General features: G+C 39.7%; 1 protein-coding gene across 4 annotated transcripts; it reads left to right on the forward strand.

The window, feature by feature from the left end:
• Positions 1–15,434: 15,434 nt before the first annotated feature.
• plin2.S (perilipin 2 S homeolog) lies at positions 15,435–22,225 on the forward strand. Of its 4 annotated transcripts, none has more exons than XM_041575872.1 (9): positions 15,435–15,540; positions 15,926–15,976; positions 16,194–16,389; positions 17,521–17,603; positions 17,727–17,958; positions 18,325–18,506; positions 18,822–18,935; positions 19,752–20,042; positions 21,930–22,225. In XM_041575872.1, exons 2-9 carry the CDS (start codon positions 15,944–15,946, stop codon positions 22,062–22,064), a joined length of 1,266 nt encoding a protein of 421 aa, XP_041431806.1. In that variant the 5' UTR covers positions 15,435–15,540; positions 15,926–15,943; the 3' UTR covers positions 22,065–22,225. The 4 variants fall into 4 exon arrangements, with proteins under 4 accessions (XP_041431806.1, XP_018093600.2, XP_018093591.1 ...); XM_018238111.2 differs by having other exon boundaries at positions 15,926–15,971; positions 16,192–16,389; XM_018238102.2 differs by lacking the exon at positions 21,930–22,225 and having other exon boundaries at positions 15,437–15,540; positions 19,752–20,470.
• The last annotated feature ends 901 nt before the right edge of the window (positions 22,226–23,126 follow it).

A 23,126-nucleotide genomic window follows, 5' to 3' on the forward strand; every position in this document is an offset into this window, starting at 1 on the left:
ATATTACTAATATAACCTTCTGGTTATATGCAATATGTTTGTGCATGAATATTCCATGTCAAGTCATGATCCTTACCTGCCACATAAAACCTACTTCACTGGGGCGCAATACTTTAACAGAAACTTCTTTATTTCACCAACAACTGGGCAGTTTAAAGCTTCATTTAATTTAAAACGATTGTTCATTGTACCTTAGTGGGAAGTGTAAAGCAGCACTCAGTCATACCCAATGAATATCTCCAAATAGAATGGGCCCTTCTCTAAGTCAAACTTAACGTATATCTACTTAGCTACAGATGAACCAATTGGGTAATTTATTGTTCTGCCTGAATAACTCCAATATCTGACCTTCTGAGAGCCTTGAGGCCTGGCATGGACAGCCCTGAAATAACAGAACCAAAGACCATAACACATTAAAGTGATACTTGAGGTTTGTAATCATATTTGTATCTCTATGGATACAATGGCTGACTTCCCCTTTAAAATATCCTTAGTTGTGTTTAGGAACAAACATTGTGCATGTATTTTTACTTTCCAAAGTAATTTCACTTTACGTTACAATGTACATTCCCTACATTTTTTAGTATCCATGTTTCAGCTGCTTCAGATTTTCATCACCGTAATCTGCAACCTGTCTGAAAAGCACTTGTGCCTTCTTAGCTAAATCATATGGACATCAACATTGTTATGCTTGTGCGAGGCAAGTGAAGAACCGCTGTCAGTTCTGCTACCACTGTCACAACAGAAATGTGGAGGAGGATTTACCACTAAAATAGACATTCTGGCCGTGGTTTAAAAGTAGAAAATGCAGCGAAAGTTCATGAAGCCTTCAGAGTTGACTTTACCAAAGTTTGAAAAGCCGTCTAGATATGTTTACCTTTTTGATTTATGATTTAAAGAATTCAATGAGTTTTTGCACTTTGTCCAGGTATCTCCTATACTCATAATATGCTTGTAGTTTGAGGAAATGTATTTCTCATTTTGTACATTTGGACAGATCTGAATTTCTACAATTCATGTTTTGTTATAAGAATTTTGTACAGGTTTATGAAGTATAGAGACATTGCTCCATGACATGATTTTTTTTTTTTTTTAAATAAAACCATGGATACTTAATGTGCCATTTGTTCTTTTTATGTATGTACATTCTCACATTTACAGTGGATCTTTGTAATCAAATTTTGGGCTGCTTAGTGAGTTGGCTGATTCAGGCTTCTGCACTGTCCCCTGTGGGACACAGGCTTTCGACGGGGTGGATCAATTTTAAATGAATTCTTAGCATGATGCACACAGTTTTAGACCTTACCCAACAATTGCCCTACTTCACCCAGAGTTGGATTCACCCACCGGGACAAATGCCGTTTGGGCCCTTCTGCATTCCTGCAATGTTCTGATAGAATCAAACTAAATAAAAGGTGGTTGTGCATTTCACTGTGGAACACATGGAGGTGCAACCTAATTAATTTTGAGGAGTAAGTATCTGTGTGGAGTAAAGGGGGTGGACAGCGGTTAGTGGGGGAATGTAGTGGTGGTGGTGGTTGGATTTCAGTGTGGTGGTTTCGATGGGGCATAGGCTGGCCATTGACTCAGGTACCACATGCATTAGCGTAACTACAGAGGAAGCAGACCCTTCTATAGTTGTAAAGAAATCCCCCCACCAACACCACCTGGCTGCTCTCCTATCTGCAAGTGGAAGCTGGGCCCCTCCAAAGATTTGTTTTTAGCAGGGGGCCCAGTGCCAAATAGTTGCACCTATGACAATGACTTTACTCATGCCTATGGAAATGCTCTCTCTTTTTTCCCCCTTTTCCACACTGCCTTATAAAATGCATCTTATTCTGTTCATCGCTTCAACTATTGCACACTGCTTACATCTGCTCTCTACTTTATGATAATGGACACCCTGAGCACACATTTTAAAATTAACAAAACCGCTACCATATTTGGGAAGGGCAATATTTTTTTTTTCTTAATGTTTCTTATTGTCTTTTACATTTACAAATGTAATTGCATATAACAGATTAAATAAACAATTATCAGGTACACGTCAAGTTATATGAAGTCAAGAATAAGAATTAACGTTTCTAAATTTTGTCAAAGTGGCCATCAGAACATTGCAGGTTTATCTCTATCCTGTTTTAAGGTATAAACAATTTGATCAATTTGCTTAGCATAGGTAGTATGCGAGGGTTACTAGTATCTTTATTGTTGCATTGGGTGACTTATAAGCAGCCTGTTGAGGTAGTGACAACGGGGGGTTCAAATGTAGTTAGTTGTTGCAAACTTTCCGCTCTCATAAGTAGTGGACAGGTTCAGAGCCTCTTATTAACTCTGTTTCGTACCATGTGGTGTGTTGAAAAGTTTGTATGGTTGTCTGGTTATTGGTGGTAGAGTGGGGAAGGGCAATATTTATATTTATTTACAATGTACATTTGTGCTTTTGCCATTAGGATCATCAAATCAGTTTTGTGAATAGTTTATTTTTCAATATCCATAAGAATAGAAACTTGCCCAACACGGTGGCCATTAACCCTATTACACAGCTTACCGTTTCCCCCTGGGTACTTTATGGTAGTGGGGTAATGTATATGAGGGAGGGGGGGGGGCAGGTAGCCTGTGCAGACAGCTAAAATTTCTCAATCACTATGGGGGTTTAGTTCCTCTTTAGTGTATTTTACTACTTTGTGTGGGGCGAATGCAATAGGGCCAAGGAAACAGATGGACAAATAAACTGCATATTGGTTGTGTATTTGACGGCAATGGAGACCATAACTAACTCCTTGTGTGATTGGGAGAAAGGCAGTTAGGCAGGTTAAAAAAAAGAAGTTGAAAGGCTCAACTTGATGGAAGTGTGTCTTTTTTCAACCTAACTTACTATGTTACTACTATGTATAAGATCGATATAAAGGATGGATAGTAGAGATGAAAGAGGAAAAATTAAGGATAAAGGGTTAAATTTATCAAAGAATGAAGTTCCGCCACTAGAATGAAATTCCGCAGCTCACAATTCATTTCTATGGGATTTTGAAAGGCATATTTATCAATGGGTGAAAGTTCACCCTTTGCTAAATACGCCTTTAAAAATCCCATAGAAATGAATGGAAAGTGGCGGAATTTGACTCTAGTGGCGGAACTTCACTATTAACTTCACTCTTTGATAAATATACCCCAAAGGGGTGGGGGAGTTCACAAAAAGAGTCTGGTAAATTGATGACTGAGATAAATTGTACAAAAAGTACAGAGCATCTGAGCAACAGCGGAATAAGGAAGCAACAGACAAGAAGCTTATGTTTGTCACCTTTTCTTTTACGCAGTTTTGCCCTGTATGCCTTGCATACTTTTCTTATGAGTTTAGAAATGTGACAGTGTGATGGTACTGCTGTAAAGGATTGTTTAGCAATTACTACTTGGGGTACATCTAATTTGCTCCATGCAGTGCACAATGGCATGATTTCCCAGAATCTCAGACAGACTATTACACAACACTGCTGGAACGATAGACCTTGATTGTCTCATTTCTGATGAAAGTACAGTTAGTCAATATCCATATGAACTTTGACTTGCTGCATGCCACATAGCTGTGCCCGCATTGCTATAATTAGCTTTCAACTATCAACCGTACTGTACTTTAGTAACCTTCTGTCTGCCCCTGCACTATATCTTGTAAAAAAAAAGATACTCTGTGGAAAAAACTATGTGGATAGTACCAGGCCCGGACTGGCAATCTGTGGGTTCTGGCAAATGCCAGAGGGGCTGCTATAAGGTCCCATAGAAAGTCAGTATTTAGTGGGCTGGTGGGGGCTGTTTGGGCCTCTATGTACCTGAAGTGCCAGGGCCTATTTTAATTCTCAGTCCGGGCCTGGATAGTACCATCCTAATTGGCAACCCTAGCATTTAAACCACATCTCATGTACATCTTATGTGTCTAAATGACTATTATAGCCAAGCTATTGAGCACGAAACCCAGAAAATGCTTATTTACATGCTGTTGTGAGGTGTTTAAAGCAGTAAAGCTATCTCTACCTCTGATTTGCTGTACATCACCATGAATGCATGCGGTGCTTTGCAAGAGTGAAGCAATAGCAAGGACCAATATGATAGGAACTGCAGTTCTGAGATACTTCTGTGATGAGAACATACAACAAGGTTAAAAACATGTTGACAATGCATGCCCATTTACACATAGTATGTTAATTACACATCCAAACATATATGTATCACATGTATTTGATATTTACAGGTATGGGATCCATTATCCAGAAACCCATTATCCAGAAAGCCCTGAATTACGGAAAGGCTGTCTCCCATCAACTCCATTTTATCCAATTAATGCAAATTTTTCAAAATGATTTCCCTTTTCTCTGAAATAATAAAACAGTACCTTGTACTTGATCCAAACTAAGATATAATTAATCCTTGCTGGAAGCAAAACCAGTCTATTTGGTTTGTTTAATTTTTATATGATTTTCTAGTTGATGTACGGTATGAAGATCCAAATTACAGAAAGATCCGTTATCCGGAAAGCTCCAGGTCCCGAGCATTCTGGATAACCAGTCTGGATAACCAGTCCCATACAAGGGGAATGTGTCCATATCAAGGAGGTGCTGCACCTGGAATAGATCTCAAAATTATTTGGACACCCATTGGCTTTAATGCACCCCTTTAATGCATTTGGACAATAGAGTCGCATGTATAAAAATTGCCGCTCGAGTCAAAATGATTTGGACGCCCATTGACTTAAATGCGTTTTGCTGATCACTTTTGGCAAAGTGAAAAGGGACAGATTCGTTCATCGCTATTCAGCATATCACTGCTCTCCTCACATTCCCCTCCCTCCTAACACTCAATAATTGTGTAGGGCACTGTGCATAGACATTAGTTTCCCCATTCTGGTGCATACGCAAGATTTTGGGGTGATACACAATTTGTCTTAATAAGCAATTGCCACAAAATGGCTATTATCTGCATGCTGTGATTGTGTAATTCAAAGACTGAAGGAAACAAAATTCAAATAATAAATCTAGAGTAAGTAAAAGTTTGTTTTGCTCAACTAACATGACAGAAAAGAATTTGGAATTCTTCAGGATGTGCATTTCCCATGCGTATTAACATGTTTGTAAAATCATGTGACTGTCACAAATGAAGCTAATCCAATTAAGACTCAACAAGGCTGAAAATGATAAAACAATGACTGTTTACGGCTGGTAGCTGATATAAACGCCTATCAATGGTTCCTTTCCTTTAAAGCTGTCTTTGTTAGGAAATAAGACACTGCAGAATATAATTAGAGCAAAGGTTATTGCTCAGAATGGCACCAACATAAAAACTCCCTGACTGAGTCACATGGTACGTTACTGTTACAACATCTCCTGTTGTGTACTTTGCCTTCTCTCGGCCATTGAACTTTATATATACTTGCAGGCGGCTCTACCATTTCCTGCCTGGGTCATTCTGCATCTGTATAAGAGGAATACTCTGTACCATATATATATGATGCTGATCCGAGTCTATGGGAAATGCTTAGTTAAATAGAGAGGTCATCAATAAAGTAACTTTTTACTTGTAGACAGCGATATTCTAGGAGAATTTGCAATTGTTCTTCATTGTTTTGTGATTTTTCTTTACAGTATTAACATTTATGTTTTTCAAGGGACCAGAGAAAAATGTGTAAAATCTGGGAAAATGTAATATGCATAATATACAGGTAAAGCTACAAAAAATGTAAAATGAGGGAAAACTTCAAATCAGGGTATGTAATATTGAGTTTTCATTGTATTAAGCTTCTTCCGCGTGTCGGGCTGGCTCGGGTCGACCTTGTTTGCTCCTTTCTGGGTCATGGGCAGTTGGGGGTTGAGCTCCTCTTACTGCTCTCTCCGCCTACGACCTTCCAAATGCCCGCTTCCGTCTTCCGGGATGAGTTTTTATAGATGCACACCTCTCACCCCTTTTGTGCCGTCATCAGTGGGGCAGGTCGGCGTGGGTCTATAAAGGAAGTTGGGATTGGGCAGGCGTGGGTGGTGGGAGGGCTGGTGGCGGATATGTGTGGGTCGGGAAAAGCCTGACCCACACATCACTACCGGGCATCAATGAATAGCTGAATGTAACATTTAATTGCCTTTTTATGTTATCCTTGATCACTCTGAAGCACTGCTTTGCCAATTTTGCATTGAGTGTTACACAGTCCATTTATATGGAACATGGTCTGTAATATTTCAGTACAATCAGCTGATTTCATGTATACTTGTTAAAGGGATTCTGTCATGATTTTTATGATGCAGTTTTTATTTCTAAATTACACTGTTTACACTGCAAATAATTCACTCTACAATATAAAATACAATATAAAATTGAATTCATGAACCAGCAAGTGTATTTTTTTAGTTGAAATATTGGTGTGTAGGCAGCCATCTCAGGTCATTTCGCCTGGTCATATGCTTTCAGAAAGAGCCAGCACTTTAGGACTCCTACTCAATGTGTCGCAGTGGGACCTGGATTTTACTATTGAGTGCTGTTCTTAGATCTACCAGACAGCTGTTTGTATTGTGTTAAGGAGCTGCTATCTGGTTACCTTCCCATTGTTCTGTTGTTAGGCTGCTGGGGGGGAAAGGGAGGGGGTGATATCACTCCAACTTGCAGTACAGCAGTAAAGAGTGACTGAAGTTTGTCAGAGCACAAGTCACATGACTGGGGGCAGCTGGGAAACAGACAATATGTCTAGCCACATGTCAGATTTCAAAATTAAATATAAAAAAAAATCTGTTTTGAGAAACTGATTGCAGTGCAGAACTATTAACTGATGCATTTTGAAAAAAACCTTTTCCCATGACAGTATCCCTTTAACTAAAGAGTAAAATGGTAAGGAAAAGGTTTAAAACTATGGGGGTCAATTTGTTAGGCACCTTAAAGCAATAGGCTAATGCTTTACAAGGTAGAAATTAGGCTATACCTACATCTAGCCTACATCTGCAGGCCAATTTCTGCAAGCCAAATCCTGTTCTCTGTTGGCGTCCCAAAGCTTTGTGTTGACTCCGGCATGAACGCACTCACTGGGTTTTGGCTTGAAATGCGAAGTCTCATGTTTCTTCTTGAATCTGCCAAATGTTCACACTGGAGCCAACACAAGCCTTTATTTCGAGAACAGAGAACAGGATTCAACTAGCGGTCAGTGGCTGAAATAATTTGGAATTATTTGCCTTTATATGCACTTTGCACACTGTCTTCTATATGCAAAAATAACCCATATGTAAATGGCCCAGGACAGCCGCAAGGGAGCTGAGACAGGAGGCAACATCGCAGCACAGCACTTATTAGAATAGTACCCCTGGCCAGTGCATTTTTTATAGAAGAGGAGAGCTGGTCCCGGGTCAGAAGATATCAATTATAATCATTTGGATGTGCCTAACAATTTGGATCCCTATGTGTTTAAAGTTGGCGATACACGAGCCGATAAAAGCTGCCAACAGACCAAGCTTATTGGCCAGGTTATGGGGCACTCTGACAGGCTACCCCGACCGATATTTGTTTGAAAATCATACAGATCCATCAGATCGAGGACTGCATCGGTTCATTGATGTGATCCTTGCTCCGACCCTTGCATTGGTGGGCCTATCGGGGCAAGATCCAGTTGTTTTGGCGACTTCTACCAAACAAGAGGATCTGTCCATGTCTTTTGTTGTCTTTGGTCTTAAGCTGGCCATAGACTTAGAGATAAGGTCATACGAATCGAAGTTTCGTATGATTTTTTGACCATGTGTGGATCGTTTTTCATAACATGGCAATTAGTAATTTAGTTGACAAGACAGATTTCTGTCGGTTAACGATCATTTCTCTGAGTGTATATGCCTATCAATGGGTGACTGTCACTGCTATTTGTCGGACATAACTTTGTTAAAATTGCTGTCATGGCCAGAACATCATCTGATTTGTTCTTTTACTACTTTTTTTAATCTGATGGTTAGTGGCAGGACGGAAGATTGTGAAATCCGATCATTTGTTGGATACAAGGCTAAAATCTGCATGTCTATGGCCAGCTTTAGACACTTATATAGCTCACAATAATGTTACATTTTGTCTACAAAGTTATGCCTACTTTTCAGTTTGCACTTGACTGGTGTACTGCTAGTCTCCCTGTCTACAGCTACCATTCATTTCTCCCTGCTATACTTCTCTTTAGATTTCTGAAGATCTATAGAATTTCCTGCAATTGGCTGACAGGCAGTCCTCAAATCTACTGTACAAGCTTAAACAGAGTATGTGCGTTAAATGAGTGTTACGCTGTTACCCAATAATATTAATAAGCCATTGCACAGTAGAAATGTGAGAGAGTGATAATTTCATGTATTGATTGCATTTTGTAAAATGCACATAGCAATATTATATAGGAATTTCCCAAACTCTTCTATAAAGGATGGGAACATAATGGAATGGAGCATAAGTGCGTCAGAACATCTGCACAAAAGGTTACATAATGAATGGACATGGAACAGTTATACATCCCCACTCATTTATTCAGGAGTACCAAAGTACACTAAAAAAAGGTGCTTAATCAGCACCCCAAAATACTTAAGAGTTCTGTATAATAGCATTGGGCAGGCCAGACTGCCCAGACATACCCTCTCTTTTTTCCTGAATCTCAGGCATTGGAACAGTGTTTTAAAGAGAATCTTGAAAGGGGGTTCATAATGCCTTCTTCCTCACCTGTGGGTGCCAGTTTCTTTTTTCTAGATAAGAAAGACGGTGGCTTGAAGCCATTGATTATAGAGGTCTGAATAAGATCACGGTCAAAAATCGTTACCCCCTTCTCTTGACTTCCAAACTCTTCGATAGTGTTAAAGGCCTCACAATTTCTAACTTTAAATTGAGATTAGCATATAATTTAATTCAAATCAGGGAAGGAGACAAATGGAAGATAACCTTTAACACTCATGATGGGCATTATGAATATTTAATAATGTTTGTAATGTTAGGTTTAAGTAACCCCCCCAGCCATCATCCAAGAATTCAAAAACAATTTTTTCCGTGATCTTTTGGGTCGCTATGTAGTGGTGTGGTGCCTGTTCTTGACATTTGCTGTTTTGCTGCCTGAACTGACCACTGCTTGTTTACTGACTACTCTTCTGGATCTTGTTGCTGTACTGCACTGACTGATTATTGACCCCGGCCTGATGTTCATCTACTACCGTTTACTCTTTCCCCATTACTCCTGTCACACGTTCAGGTTCCCTTGCACGCCTTGCTCCTGTAACTTTAATACCTGGAGGCATCCAAGTAGCAATGGGCTCCTCCCAACGTGAAAAAAGCAACGTGAAAATATGATCTTGTCCTGACCTTCATTATACTTGCTTCTGGTGGGCAATCAACACCAAAAAAACAGAAGTGACACTGTCACACACCCTGGCTACCACCAACCTCCCTGCGCATCTCTTATACCTACATGAGAGTGAGGCTGTTTTTGCCAGTGCCTTTGCTGCAGTTTTTGGGGACCAGAGTGGCTGTACTGGTGCACAAATGGATAAAATATGATGCGGGAGAGGTGAGCTTTCCTTGAATAGCCAACTTGTGCTAAATTAAACCTAATATATCAAGAGGCACAGTGCTTTTCCAAGACATTGACAAGCATGTCTAAGTTTAAGGTTTCATCCAGTGGGAACAAATAGACAAAAGCACATACTCTTAAATCAAGATATTAATTATTGGTTCAGTATGCAACATGCAAACAAGTCTGAATCAGCAGATATTTATCTAGGATACGAGTGTCCTCAAGTAGAGAGAGAAAGAGAGAGAGAGAGAGAGAGAGAGAGAACGCATGTGGCCATTTGCAGTAAGTATGTTTGAGAGATGTAATTTTGAGGAAAAGTCACTTGCGCAAAACTGCACTGGATACGTTCAAATCAAATATAGGGAAGATTAGAAGCATTTTGTCCCACATTCAAGGAACTTCACAACACTCCAGATCACCCAGTGTGCCATTTACTGTTCTTTTAAATTAGTTATTGTCCTATTACCAACTGATCATAAAATATACTGTTTATAAAAGGTCACACATTCTCTAGACTTTGCTGCTATTACATTTATACAGCACTTGAGCTCTGACCAAAGTTAATGTTGCATCATAATATGTATCAAAGATTTTTGTTCTGTGTGTCATGGCAATGAACTCTGGCAATACAATTATGCAAACATTACAGATTCTGCACAACATGTATTGTTACTAGATGCTCTTAGAATAAAAGAACAATGTATATAGTACACTGCTGTGAGACCTTTTATGTTCATAATGTCTGATACACATGACCCTCTATTTATAGCACATAATAGACTAGAGAAAGTAGCCAAGACAAGTACATTACTAGGCGAAGGATAGTGCAACCTTGGATCTGGCTATCTGATGAAAGTTTAAAAGGGAAATGGACAATAATAGCCTATTTAAAAGTGCCCCAATGGGCACAAAATGTGTTAGGCTTGGTTAGTCATCTTTTATATCTGTTCTTAATATATTTTTACTTTTTAGTCACTGAGAATGTGTATTTATAAAATATGAGGTCCACATATATATGATAAAATGGTAACTTACTACCCTATCTGGGATATTTGACTGTGAGCCTCAAATTATAGTTTATTATTTTAACAATCTCGTTATTAGGAACCTTGTGTAGTGAATGGTACCTTTGGATGCACCCTGTGGGTTCCGGTATTCACCGACGCCCTTTTGGGGCCCCTTGTTTTCTGCTGCGGAAGCCAACAAGGAAGTGCGTAACAGGAGCATAATCGAGGTACTGGAAGGGATAAAGAGAAGGCGTAGTCAGGGTCAGGTGAAGGGTTCAAGGCAGCAATACTCCTAGTCAAAGATCAGGCAGAAGTCAAAACCAGAATATTAATAAACCGGATAAACGCTTGAGCAGGAACAGATAAACTGAAGCCAGCTTGAGCATTTCCAAAATGGAGGAGTAGCCTTTTAAGGAAGATTTGGCGCCAAAATTCAAATCCGTCACCCCATGGTGGCATCATGACACTCAGCATCAAACGCCAGCGTCATTCAGGACTGCGAACCCGGAAGTGTGCGCCTGCGCACCGTCAATCTAGGAGAGATGCGCCTGGAGTTAAGGGATTTCAACAATCTCCCGGCGTGTCTTACAATTATTCTTTTTGGATTACATTTTAGTGGTTTAAGTTTTGTGGGGGTAAAGCTACACTAAAACAATTTGGATTGTCACCTTTGGAGTGTTCAAACTGCAGCTGAATAACGGGTGTCATAAGGATATATCTGCAACATAATGGCAGTATAACTGTAAATCCCAGATTTGGAACAGGTGCTACTAACTTAATTATTCAATTTACTACTTGGTCGCTTGTACATTTTCAATTTTTAAAACTGCGTTCACCAAGTAATAGATGTGGTTCGGGTGCCACTGCCCTGAACCCATCGCTAACTTAAGTATAGTCTTTAAAATCAGGTGCACTCACCAGTCTCTGTTGGTGGCCCGGGTCCTGCGCCCCGAACCCGGGAAGAACCCGAACCTTGGGGAGAACATGTACTTTGCAGGTCTGCCTTGGGCACGCACTCCCGAGACTCCTTAGACACAGTGTGAGATCAAACGGATAATCTTTATTCCACAGGTATCACCTTACTCGTTTCCTGTGTTTCCACACGTAGTCATAGGTAAAAGGTAAAAGTTTGATCTTACACTGCGTCCGAGGAGTCTCTGGAGTGCGTGCCCATGGCAGAGTAACTGTACATCCCACTTTAAATCTGGTTTAGTTTGCCTTAGGTAGTAAAATATGAGAACATTACTTGAAATTTATATATCACATTAGGAGCTGGCATCTGTCTTGCCTAAGCCTAGCTACTTCAGCATGTCTCCATAGATACTGCTGCTAAATGATGGCTACTGGCAAATATTAACCCTGAACACAATTATGAAATCCCACTTTTACTAAATAAACAAAATTATATAATGCTACTCTGCGAGGCTCGCCGTTGTGGAGTGAGGCTAATATTGCTCGAATCATTCTAATCCCAAAAGAAGGGAAGGACCCAACCAACCATACTTCATATAGGCCGATCTCCCTGCTTAACCAAGATCTGAAAATACTAACTAAAATCATGGCTGACAGGTTGCAATTGATCCTACCCACCATACTTACCAAAAACCAAGTAGGCTTCCTTAAACATAGACAACCAGTAAAGTCCATTCGGCAAATTCTGTCGGTTGTATATCATTGTAACCTAGATAAAAGGAAACAAGGTATGCTGTTGAATTTGGATGCAGACAAAGCCTTCGATAGGATCTCACATGCCCATATTAAAAGGTTGTTAAAATTCCAACACTTCGGCATACACATGCTTAACCTATTCAATAATTTATATTCAGACCCCCGTACCTTTGTTACGGTTAACAATTCAAATTCTGATAGATTTACAGTTTGTAGAGGGACAAGACAGGGATGCCCACTCTCTCCTCTCCTTCTCAATTTGGCATTGGACCCTCTCCTACGTCATTTTTTGAAAGATCCGCGATTACCCGGGATATTGATTAACCACACCCAGTTAAAAGTCATAGCTTTTGCGGATGATATAATGCTTTTCATACTGACTCCGGCCTTGGAGATTCCGCACCTGCTTTCTATAATTCACAGATTTGGTCAAATAGCGGGCTTTCAAATTAACGTGGACAAATCTGAAGCATTAATGCTTCATGACTCGCCGAAACAAAATTGGCTCCCAGACTTCCCCTTTAAAAAGGCCGCTCATTACATTACATACTTGGGTATTAAAATACCAAACCGTCATAATGCCACTTACCAATTGAATATTCGAGCTATTATTGATAAGGTACACCAAGAAATTGTTCAATGGAAGCATATAAATCTGACCTTTCTAGGTAGAATTCATTTTATTAAAATGATTCTCTTTCCAAAACTCTTATATCCCATTCAAATGTTGCCGTATAGTATAAAGAAATCTGACTTGCTACGCTTACAGAAAATGTTTCGAACATTTATTTGGCAGAACAAACGATCCCGCATTAGTCTATATAAATTATATTTACCCAAAGACCTAGGGGGGGTCAACTTACCAAATATTAAAGAATATAATGACGCTGCATTACTACGATTTGCCGGGGACTGGCTTGCAGATCGGAACTGGTTTACTACGATAGATCTAGATGGCTCCCATTCTGGCGGACTGACTTTAAATTTTCTCCTACACTCCCCACCCTCGGCCATCCCGCAACCTTTAAAAGATAATCCGCTTTTTACGGACACATATAAAACGTGGCGTTCTCTTAGACTTAAATATGAACTTTCTCAAAGACATTCGCCATATCTTACCTGGCTGGGCAATACGGACTTTCCTATAGGCATTTCGAACCCGATCCTACAGGCCTGGAAAAGGGAAGGTTTATATACGGTTCGTGACTTAGTCAAAAACAATTTAGACTTGTTATCCCTGACAGACTTCATTGAAAAATTTCCGTTTACCAAATCCTTTCCTTTCCTTAGTATGCAGCTGTTACATTTCGCTAAAACTGCTACTCATGATATAAGGAATAGGGGCTTTAATAACGTGATAGACACTCTTTGGAAAAACCAACGTACATATCGTACTACCTCCCAAATCTATAGTGTCACTCGCACTAGTATAGATATAGATGAGGAAGGGGGCTCTTTGCTTAAATGGACACTCTCCATACCACAAATTAACCCCTCAGACGTTTTGCAGCTCCATGTCCGAATGATGAAGCTGCTTCCATCCAGCCGTTATCAAGAAATGGCAATACAAATCCTCCACAACTCCTATTTAACCCCCGAAAGGCGCTATAAAATGGGTCGTCTCCCCTCAGACTGTTGTATTCGATGTCAAGCCCCCAAAGCGGATCTCTTACACATGTTTTGGTCTTGCCCTAAAATTTCTGACTTTTGGCGAGATGTCTCCTCTTACTGGACGCAGATGACTAATAAATCGATTCACCCTACTTTAGAATGGGCACTGTTTAGCTCGGTGAAACTTTACAATACCTTCACTAGAGAAGAGAAACACTTGGCGACCCGATTGGCAGCGGCGTCTCGAAAGGCAATCTTACATCAATGGCTCTCTACAGACAGCCCATCCCTTTTATTGACCAAACAAAAGCTACATTACATCTTCCACATGGACTGGCTCGAGGCCATGGCCAAGAATGAAAGACAGGTAGACAAATTCTTCTCTATTTGGGGCGCATATATTAATAGCCTTCCATCTCCACTAAAATATTTGACTACGTATACCTTTCAACACACTACTTGGTACGATTTAGAAACGCTTAGGGATAATCCACTATTACGTGACACTTTTCAGTACATTCAGACTGCTCTCTGTGGTAATGCGACCGTTCCAACCTCGCCCCCCAGGACTCAGCGAACCAACAGGCTTTTAGCCTCTTATCTACGGTAATTGACCTTGACCTAAGGAAATACTTGGATTTTGTTTTTATTTTCTTATCTTTTATTTACTTTTCTCTATCAGAGCATATACTCCCCGCATGTTTGTTTGTTTTTTCTTTTCTTTTGGTTTGTCACTGATTCCTTGTTGACTTTTATGATACGCATACATGCATCTATCTGTTAATATGCTCATTACCATGGGCCTCTGGTAGGCCCGAATGTTTTCATGTTTATACATGTTTGACTTGTAATAAAAACAATTTGAAAAATAAATAAATAAATAAATACAGTATGCACCCTAGGCTACCTCCCAACCCCAGGAGGAGGAATTCCATATTTCAGGAACATATGATCTACAGCAAGAGGTCATATATATTTTCCCTGGGCAGAATTGCAAGAGCGCTAAGAGAATGGGTAGTGCACCCCATTATTTTGTAAATATTAGTCTTTTGCACATTTTACTGTTTAGTAAACCAGCCGTTAATGTGTACATAGCGTTATTTTCAGCAAATGCGATAACTTGCGAAAACATATTTGGCTACAAATTTGTCTATGTTTTGTGCGCAAATTTTTACCGCACTTTAGTAAACGGACCCCTCTGTGCTGCAATACAAGTGAGAGGTCAATGGAAATAGTTATTTCAAAAAGCCAATACATCCCTATTAAGATGGCGTTTGAACACAGTATACCAGTGGGTATTTTCATTGTCCTGCCAACCATTGGGTTACTGTGGTTACACAGCTCTATGTAAGGGGAGGGCGGGGAGAGTAAGAATATTCTTGAGTGACATAACATAAGGGCTGTATGTTCATTGCTTGCTGTAGCCCAACAGAACAGAGAGTGCAGGCACAGGACGCGCACAAACAACACCCATTTCAACGGGTTAAAAAGAGAATCAGCGCCACTAATTGGTACACCCTTGACCGTCACTTGTGAAGAGATCAAAGCTCACTCAGTCACGGCCAATGCATCACGTCATTCCAAGTCATCTGAGAATTAGGGGCGGCCTCGCGAGATTGGGGCGTGACCAGACCTATATAAATACGCGAGTTGCCCAGTAGTTGTCAGTCTGTCTTGACGGTCTTGGTTGAGTTTACGTTGTTCGTGTACAATCAGGTAATTTTTTTTTTGTTGTTGGGACGAGGAGTGGGTTATGATAAAGGACTTTGGGAGCGTTTACTGTGTGTAGGTTCGGGCGGATGCGACTGGGCTTTGTTTCGTGTTCTGTTCAGTGGTTATTTCTCACGCCAAGTCTTCCACTAATGAACCGCTGCAAATAAGCGGCTTTGGCTTTTACGGGGACTTTATTTCACGTCCATGGCCATGACTGGTTTCTAGCTGGGGCAGAGAGTCTATTTGCTGCCTGTTAGTAGTGAGTTTGCCAGGCCTTGGCTTGATTAGTACTTCTGTAACTAGAGAAGCACATCAGTCTCCTTCTGATTGGTCTATATTGTTGCCTCTTCCTGTTTCCCTATTCTAATTCTATGGACTTGATTTTTAGACTCCGTGCGTTGTAAACATGTCGGCGGCAGTGGAACAGCAGCAGCAGCAGGTAAAGTTGTTACTCACATGTTGCCACTAATGAGGGATTTAACTAGTATGTGGCACTTGTGACCCACCAAACCCTTTCCTACTAATCTTCTGCTTCTTCCTTTCTCCTCCTTTTGCCTTATTACATTCCTCATAAACCAGCAAGTTAATTCTCCTTTATTCATGTCAGTGGAATATTGTGATATATATCCTTTCTAATGATCTCTCTTGATTTGTAGAGTGTTGTGGTCAGGATAATTAACCTGCCTTTGGTGAGCTCCACCTATGACCTGGTATCTTCTGCTTACACCTCCACCAAAGAGAACCATCCTTACTTAAAGTCAGTGTGTGATGTTGCTGAGAAGAGTGTGAAGAGTATCACGTCAGTGGCCTTAACCAGTGCCATGCCCATCATCCACAGGCTGGAACCTCAAAGTAAGACTTTTTTTTTTTTTTTCTTTATAGAAGTCTTATTTGTCTGTAAATTTGTGGTTCTTTCTTTCCCTCCCCCCAGAAGCAAGCCTTATGATGGTTTTTGGTGTTCTGAAGTTTAAAATCTTAACCTACAGGATAAGAAATATAACAGGATATTAAAAAAGCAAAATAACAAACTAGGCATCCACAGGGTATCTATGTCGGTGTCAAAAAGGTCAGTCTGCTCACATACAGGATAGATGGAGACAGACGGCCATTTATTTGGCATAGATATGAATGTAGACAACTTTGTGCCACTAGCCCACATACCACCCAATGGTTGCAACAGAAAAGATACATAGCTGCCCCATCCACAAATACTTTCCTTACTTAAACTAGGCTAGATTATAAAAGTTTGTTAATCATCTGGTTTGGCAGGCTGCTGTAGGTTGTGGAAAGTATTGGACTAAAAGTGGCCATACACAGGCAGATTAAAGCTGCCGATATTGGTTCATTAGACGATTCAGCAGTTTATCTGCCCATGCGTGGGGGCTCCCAACGGGTCCTCCCGATCGATATCAGGCCAAAAATCGGGTAGATATCAATCGGTCATGGGTTATTTTTTTTTTTTTTTTTGTACGATCCAGGACAGCTAGTTGATGCGGTCCTGCGACCCGTCAGAGCTCATTCTTAGTATTGTAATCTGATCGTTCAACCCCGGGGCCGAACGTTCCGATTCATCAGCTATCGCCCAGCCGTTGGTGGGCATATTGGGTTAAGATCGGCTCGTTTGGCGACCATACCAAACGAGCGGATCTTAATAGTCTATGTCCACCTAAACTTTTGTGGAAAGAATTGGGCTAACTTTAATTTGTATATACAGGTGAAACCACCTTGTGCGTTTGACACAGAATAACTAAACCCAGATATCATCCCACTTAACACAGAAAATTGCGTCACAGCATCCCATCTAAATGAAAGCATTCACTATTTGTGAACAATGGTGCTTTGGTATGCTAATGAAAAGGTTAAATGCATTAAATGAGTTAAGATGACTTTAGATAATGTAGTTTCTTCAGTTAATCCTGAGTCATGACACATTTAATGCACAAATCAAAGTGGCTTCAACTGTATTTTCTATTTAACCCTTAGTTGCTGTTGCCAACAACATTGCCTGCATGAGTTTGGACAAAATTGAAGAGAAGCTGCCTATTCTTTATCAGCCCAGTGACAAGGTATTTAACTGTCCCCCCCCCCCTCTCCTCCAAATTCACTTTGAAAATACTATGTTGTAATATTGCAGCCTGCGCAGACCTGTAACACTTGTGAATGATTTTGTCCCTTTTCACTTATTATAGATTGTATCAAATGCATCTGATGCTGTGGCTGGTGCAAAAGAGACTGTCCTGCAAAGCATTACTGGGGCTGTGAATGATAGTGTTGAGATGACTAAAGCTGTTGTAAATGGTAGCATTAACACAGTTCTGGGAAGCAGCGTCGTACAGATGATGAACACTGGTGTTAATACTGCACTGACCACGTCCGAGAACCTGCTGGAACAGTATCTGCCACCAACAGATGAAGAGCTGGGTATGTTTATCTGTAGAATCCTCTATCCCACTATAAATAGAAAACAAAGCATATGGTACCATGTTGGCCAGTAGCAAAATCGAAATCCGAAAAACACTAGTAAAAATAAAATAGTTCGTTAGACTTCAGTGCCCCCTGCAGCCCTGCCCTCCAAGCTGCAGAGAAGTGCAGCCTGCCACCACTTTCTATATATGGACATTGAAGCTGGGACTCCCTGATGTGACTGGGGGCACATCAAGCTAGTGGGGTTGCCTTTTTAACCCCTTTAAATTCTAGTCATGATGTAGTGAACTGACCTGTCTAGATGTGGCAAAAATTAAACTTGAGACACATACTCATCCCTTATTGTACTCACTTTATTTTCAGCTATTGAAGCAACAAAAACAGAGGGATTTGAATCTGGAAAGCAGCCCAACTACTATGTCAGATTGGGTTCCCTTTCTACAAAAGCTCGCAAGCGTGCTTATAGGCAAGCTGTGACTAGAATAAGTGATGCAAAAATCAGGAGTCAGGAGGCAATTTCTCAACTGAATAAGACAGTGGACCTTGTAAGTACATAATTACCTAAGACCTTAAACTTTATTGGGGGAGCAGTTATGACAAATGTTTAAGTCAAGTAACACTTCTAGTATCTATACGGTAGACTCGTTGTGCTGGAAGAAGTCTTTTGTCAGGATGGGGAGTATTAAGCCTTAACTCATTCTATAGAGATATGTAAATGTGTTTTTTTTTTTTTTTTGTTTGTTTTTTTTATGGGGATGTCATTTTCCAGCTTTGAGTTGTATTCATAATCGCAATTATAAGTACATGTATCTTAACAGTGGCCAGAGACTTCAAGCTAATTTCTAGACCTTTCTTTTTAGATTGAGTTTGCTAGGAAAAATGTGAATAATGCCAATCAGAAGCTGTACAACACCTGGGTTGAATGGACAAAAGGAACTGGTCACTTGGCAAATGAGGGAAATGAAAGTGCAGAGGTAATGTTCAAAATGAGTTTTAACTACTTAACTTGCCCTATTCAGATCTTCAGCTCAACTTTGAAATGCTGTATTCAGTTTTTTTTTTTTTGTTTTTTTTTTTTATAGGTATTGTCTACTATTGTCTGACACCTAGAGGCACATTTATCAAAGGTCAAATTTCAAATTCATGTGTTTTTATAAACTCCCATGAACTTGAAATTTATTATAAAATTTGCATTTCTAAAACTTCTGCACTTTGAGTTTTAAAAACTCAATTCAAGGTTTTTTTTCTCTCCAAAAAAACTCAATGTCCAGCTGCAAACAACTCCAAATTGATCCCAGGATGTCTCCCGTTGACTAAAATAGTAATTCAGCAGGTTTAAGGTGGCGAATGGTCTAATTCGGCCAGTGTATGATAAATCTCGAAGTTCAAATTTTTTAAAACTTGGAATTTAATTTGAACAATTCCCTAGTGTAATTTGACAGTTGGCCAGACATTTTAATTCAACCCTTGATAAATCTGCCCTCTAATGCTGAGCTTTTGGCTGCTTTTTTTGAGGCTGTATGCATCTTGTAACCAAAACTTCAACTTCATATTAGAGGGAGTGGGACTAGAGAAAAATTTAGTAGCTGGTCACGTGATCATTGCATTACAGACAGAATAGTATGAAATGACATTATTTATATTGGCATCTGATTGCTGGAAGCAAACCAACAATAATAGCTGCCCTAAATAGGATAGCATTTTCTTTTTTTAAATTTGACTACAGATCATATAAATTGTAGCCATTTTCTTACAGTATGCTGACGGGATTAATTTTTTCACCCCCACAGCAAATTGAATCTCGCATCTTAACAATGACTCGGAACCTGACTCAGCAACTTCAGACTACATGCTTTTCCCTGGTTATAAGTGTTCAAGGACTACCACAGAATATCCAAGACAAAACTCATCGTGTTAGTGCCATGGCTGGAGAAGTGTACCATAACTTTCGCTCTGCTTCTTCCCTCAAAGAAGTGTCTGATAACCTCTTGACAAACAGCAGAGGACAGCTCCAGAAAATGAAGGATTCTATGGATGATGTAATGGATTATCTGGTCAACAACACACCCCTTAACTGGCTGGTAGGTCCCTTTTACTCCCAGTTGGCTGGCTGTCCACATGGTGAGCAAGAAGGTGATGAGGCAGAGAAAACCAACAAGGATTAAAGACTGACTTGACTACATTTAAGTCTTTAGGTCACAATCTGCACTTTTTATTCACAGACGAACTATAATGTAAATTGATGGTTAAAGCACTGCTTAAACTCCAATAAGGCTTATACTAACACTTTTGGTACCCAGTGTTCAAAGTTTAATTTTATAGAGGCACAATTTAAAACTGCATTAGCCAATTCACAAAGTATTGATAGCCTGCCAGTAACTTTATAATAACACCTTTTCACCATTAATGACAAGTGGAGTTTCACTGTACTTGTGTTTTGGGTTTTTTTGAGCCTTCTTTGTGTACTTTTTTTTTTTTTTGTTTTGTATTTGCAATAAAAATTGAGCATAAAGCGTCTCTAGCTTGTTTTTCATCTGAAAAAGACCAAACCTAATGTTGGTACCAACAAAGTACAGTGGGGATTGAGCTTTGTATATCCTATTGTAGTAACTAATCACATAGCTGGGTGGTATGTTTTCTTTTACTTTTATCACTTCATACAATACACTTAAAGTACAGGTATAGGATCAGTTATCTGGAAACCTGTTATTCAGAAAGCTCTGAATTATGGAAAGGCTGTCTCCCAGACTACATATTATCAAGTTTTTAAAGATTTCCTTTTTTTTCTCATAATATAGTAGCTTGAATTTGATACAAAGAGATATATAGATATAATCATTATTGGAAGCAAAACCAGCCTTTTTGGTTTATTTATATTTCTAGTAGACTTGACTTATAAATATCTAAATTATGGTAATATCTAGATAACTGTTCCTGTACCTATATGATCTGAAGCTTATCCCAAGTAGTGGGTTAAACTCAAACGCTGCATTACATGATCCTAATGCAGAAGGGAATCTTAAGTGACCTTAACACAGGTACTTGCCCACTTTCCTGTAATTCTTCTAAACAGACTTAAACTCCATTTTAGACTGAACCAGAGAACTGAGCATACAGGAATGCTTCTAGTTAATGTGTTGGCATTGTATTAAAATTCTTTCAGTCCTGGCATAGCTATGCTATAGAAGTGTGTAACTGGGGGGGGGGGGAGGTTTACAGGATAACATGTTACCATCTATACATGTATGGAGAGCCTTTGTAGAGCAAATCCTCTTGTACTGATGCATTCAAAGCTGCATAAAACAAATGTTCAGCATTACCTACTCATCTGGTTTGCCAGCAACAGTATAAACCTATAACTGTTCAAATAGCTTTGTTACCCTAGACCGAACTGTGTCTAGAGGCAGTACATGGGGATGGGGGGGGGGGAGAACAAGTCACCGTTGGCAGGAGTGTAAATTGTTTAATGCAAAAATATGCAATTCTTGATGTAGAAAAATCATTGGGGGTCAGCTTTGTTTAAAAACATAATGGCTAATATGTGTGTGTGTGTGTGTGTGTATATCTCAGTCTCTAGTATCTGTCTCTATCTCTAATCTGTCTCTCTATCCTCTCATCTCTATCTCTATCATCTAATCTCAATCTCTAATCTGTCTCTATCTCTAATCTCTGTAAACGTGAGTAGCATCTTTATGCACCTCCTGGTCTCATACAGGCTTCATTTTCTGCATTTACATGAGTTACTTAATTAACTGATTTGAGTTGAAAGTATTTAAAAAAAAAAAAAATAAAATCCTAAGGCCATCAAAATCCAGTAAAAGTGCCCATTCTAGGGTACATGTTTCTAGCTGGTTTAATGCTACAATGGTTATCCCAAAGTCCGTTGCATGATACTGTTTCTGTCTGAAAAGGGATTATTCCATTTAACTACTAGTTAAAACACTAAACTGCTCTTCTCTTTTAATTAGGTTCCCGACTTCAGCATTACTGACCTATCGTCAGAAAATGATGAAAATCCAGATGATTTGGTAGAGGATGAATTGGAAATGCAAGACTTTTCCTGTTTGAATGGCAGAGTAGTAAACAGGGAAATAAATTTGTAACTGTACATTTTTTTTTGGTCTCCCTACCATGCCAAATTATTTTGTTACTGTATATATAACAAGTTTTCATTCTGCTAGTGACACAATGTAAACTGTAAACTTTATTGTGTACCTTGTATGATTGGAGAGCTCATTAAAATCACGAAACCAGTGTTTTCACAGCCCAGCCTAGTGGAGTCTTCTGCTGCCATCCCTATTCTCTATTATGGCCATGTATCTGAACTAGTGCTGATAACAGCCACAGAATCAAAGTGCCTGACTGAACTGGATCTGAATCTTTAAAACTGTGACACTTACACACAAATAAGGAAATTGAAAATTAACCACATACTATGGGTGCCCTTTATGACGCTAATTTGCAAGCAAATTATAGCTTGGGTTTCAGTTGAATCTTTCATGAACGATTTGTCCTAAAATCGTGGATTTGTGTATCCCTACATGTTACCTGGCAGCACCAATGGTTATGCTACAGTGCTTGGCGGGAAGAGGGTTGAGGGCCCAGTAAGACCTTAATTAATGAGCAATTTCAATGTATCTTGGTATAATCGATCAACTTACCAATATTTTTGGGCCCTAAATTTAATTTGCTACAGGGCCCAGTAACTTTTTGTTTCAGCACTGATTGGCAACCTATCCCCTGAATGCACCGACAGTCCCCAGGTTGCCAAACCCCGTTCTTTACTTCCCTTCACAATTGCTTCAGTTTCAAAGTTTCTTGGAACTAGACATGTGCCTACCCTAGTAGCAGTCCTGCACATACCATAGATTCAAAAGTTGATTTACATTATTAAATGAGTCTATGGTGGCTTTTATCAGACAGTGGGTAAAAGACCCCAGGAAAAGGGTTCGAAGACAAGCAGTGTAAATATTAATGTAAAAGAAAATAAAGCAACATCCCTGTTGAGTTCTGTAAGGATCAGTCTTACCCCTTTTAGTTGATCGGACAGGTTACAACATTTATGTCCACTATTGATAAGATCTCTGCAACACAAGCAAAAGGTTCCTGGGGGAGAAAAGTAAAGGTGGCCATACATGGAGAGATACGCTCGTTTGGCGATGTCG

This window comes from Xenopus laevis, chromosome 1S (assembly GCF_017654675.1).
Source record: "Xenopus laevis strain J_2021 chromosome 1S, Xenopus_laevis_v10.1, whole genome shotgun sequence".
In the NCBI taxonomy this organism is placed as follows: domain Eukaryota; kingdom Metazoa; phylum Chordata; class Amphibia; order Anura; family Pipidae; genus Xenopus; species Xenopus laevis.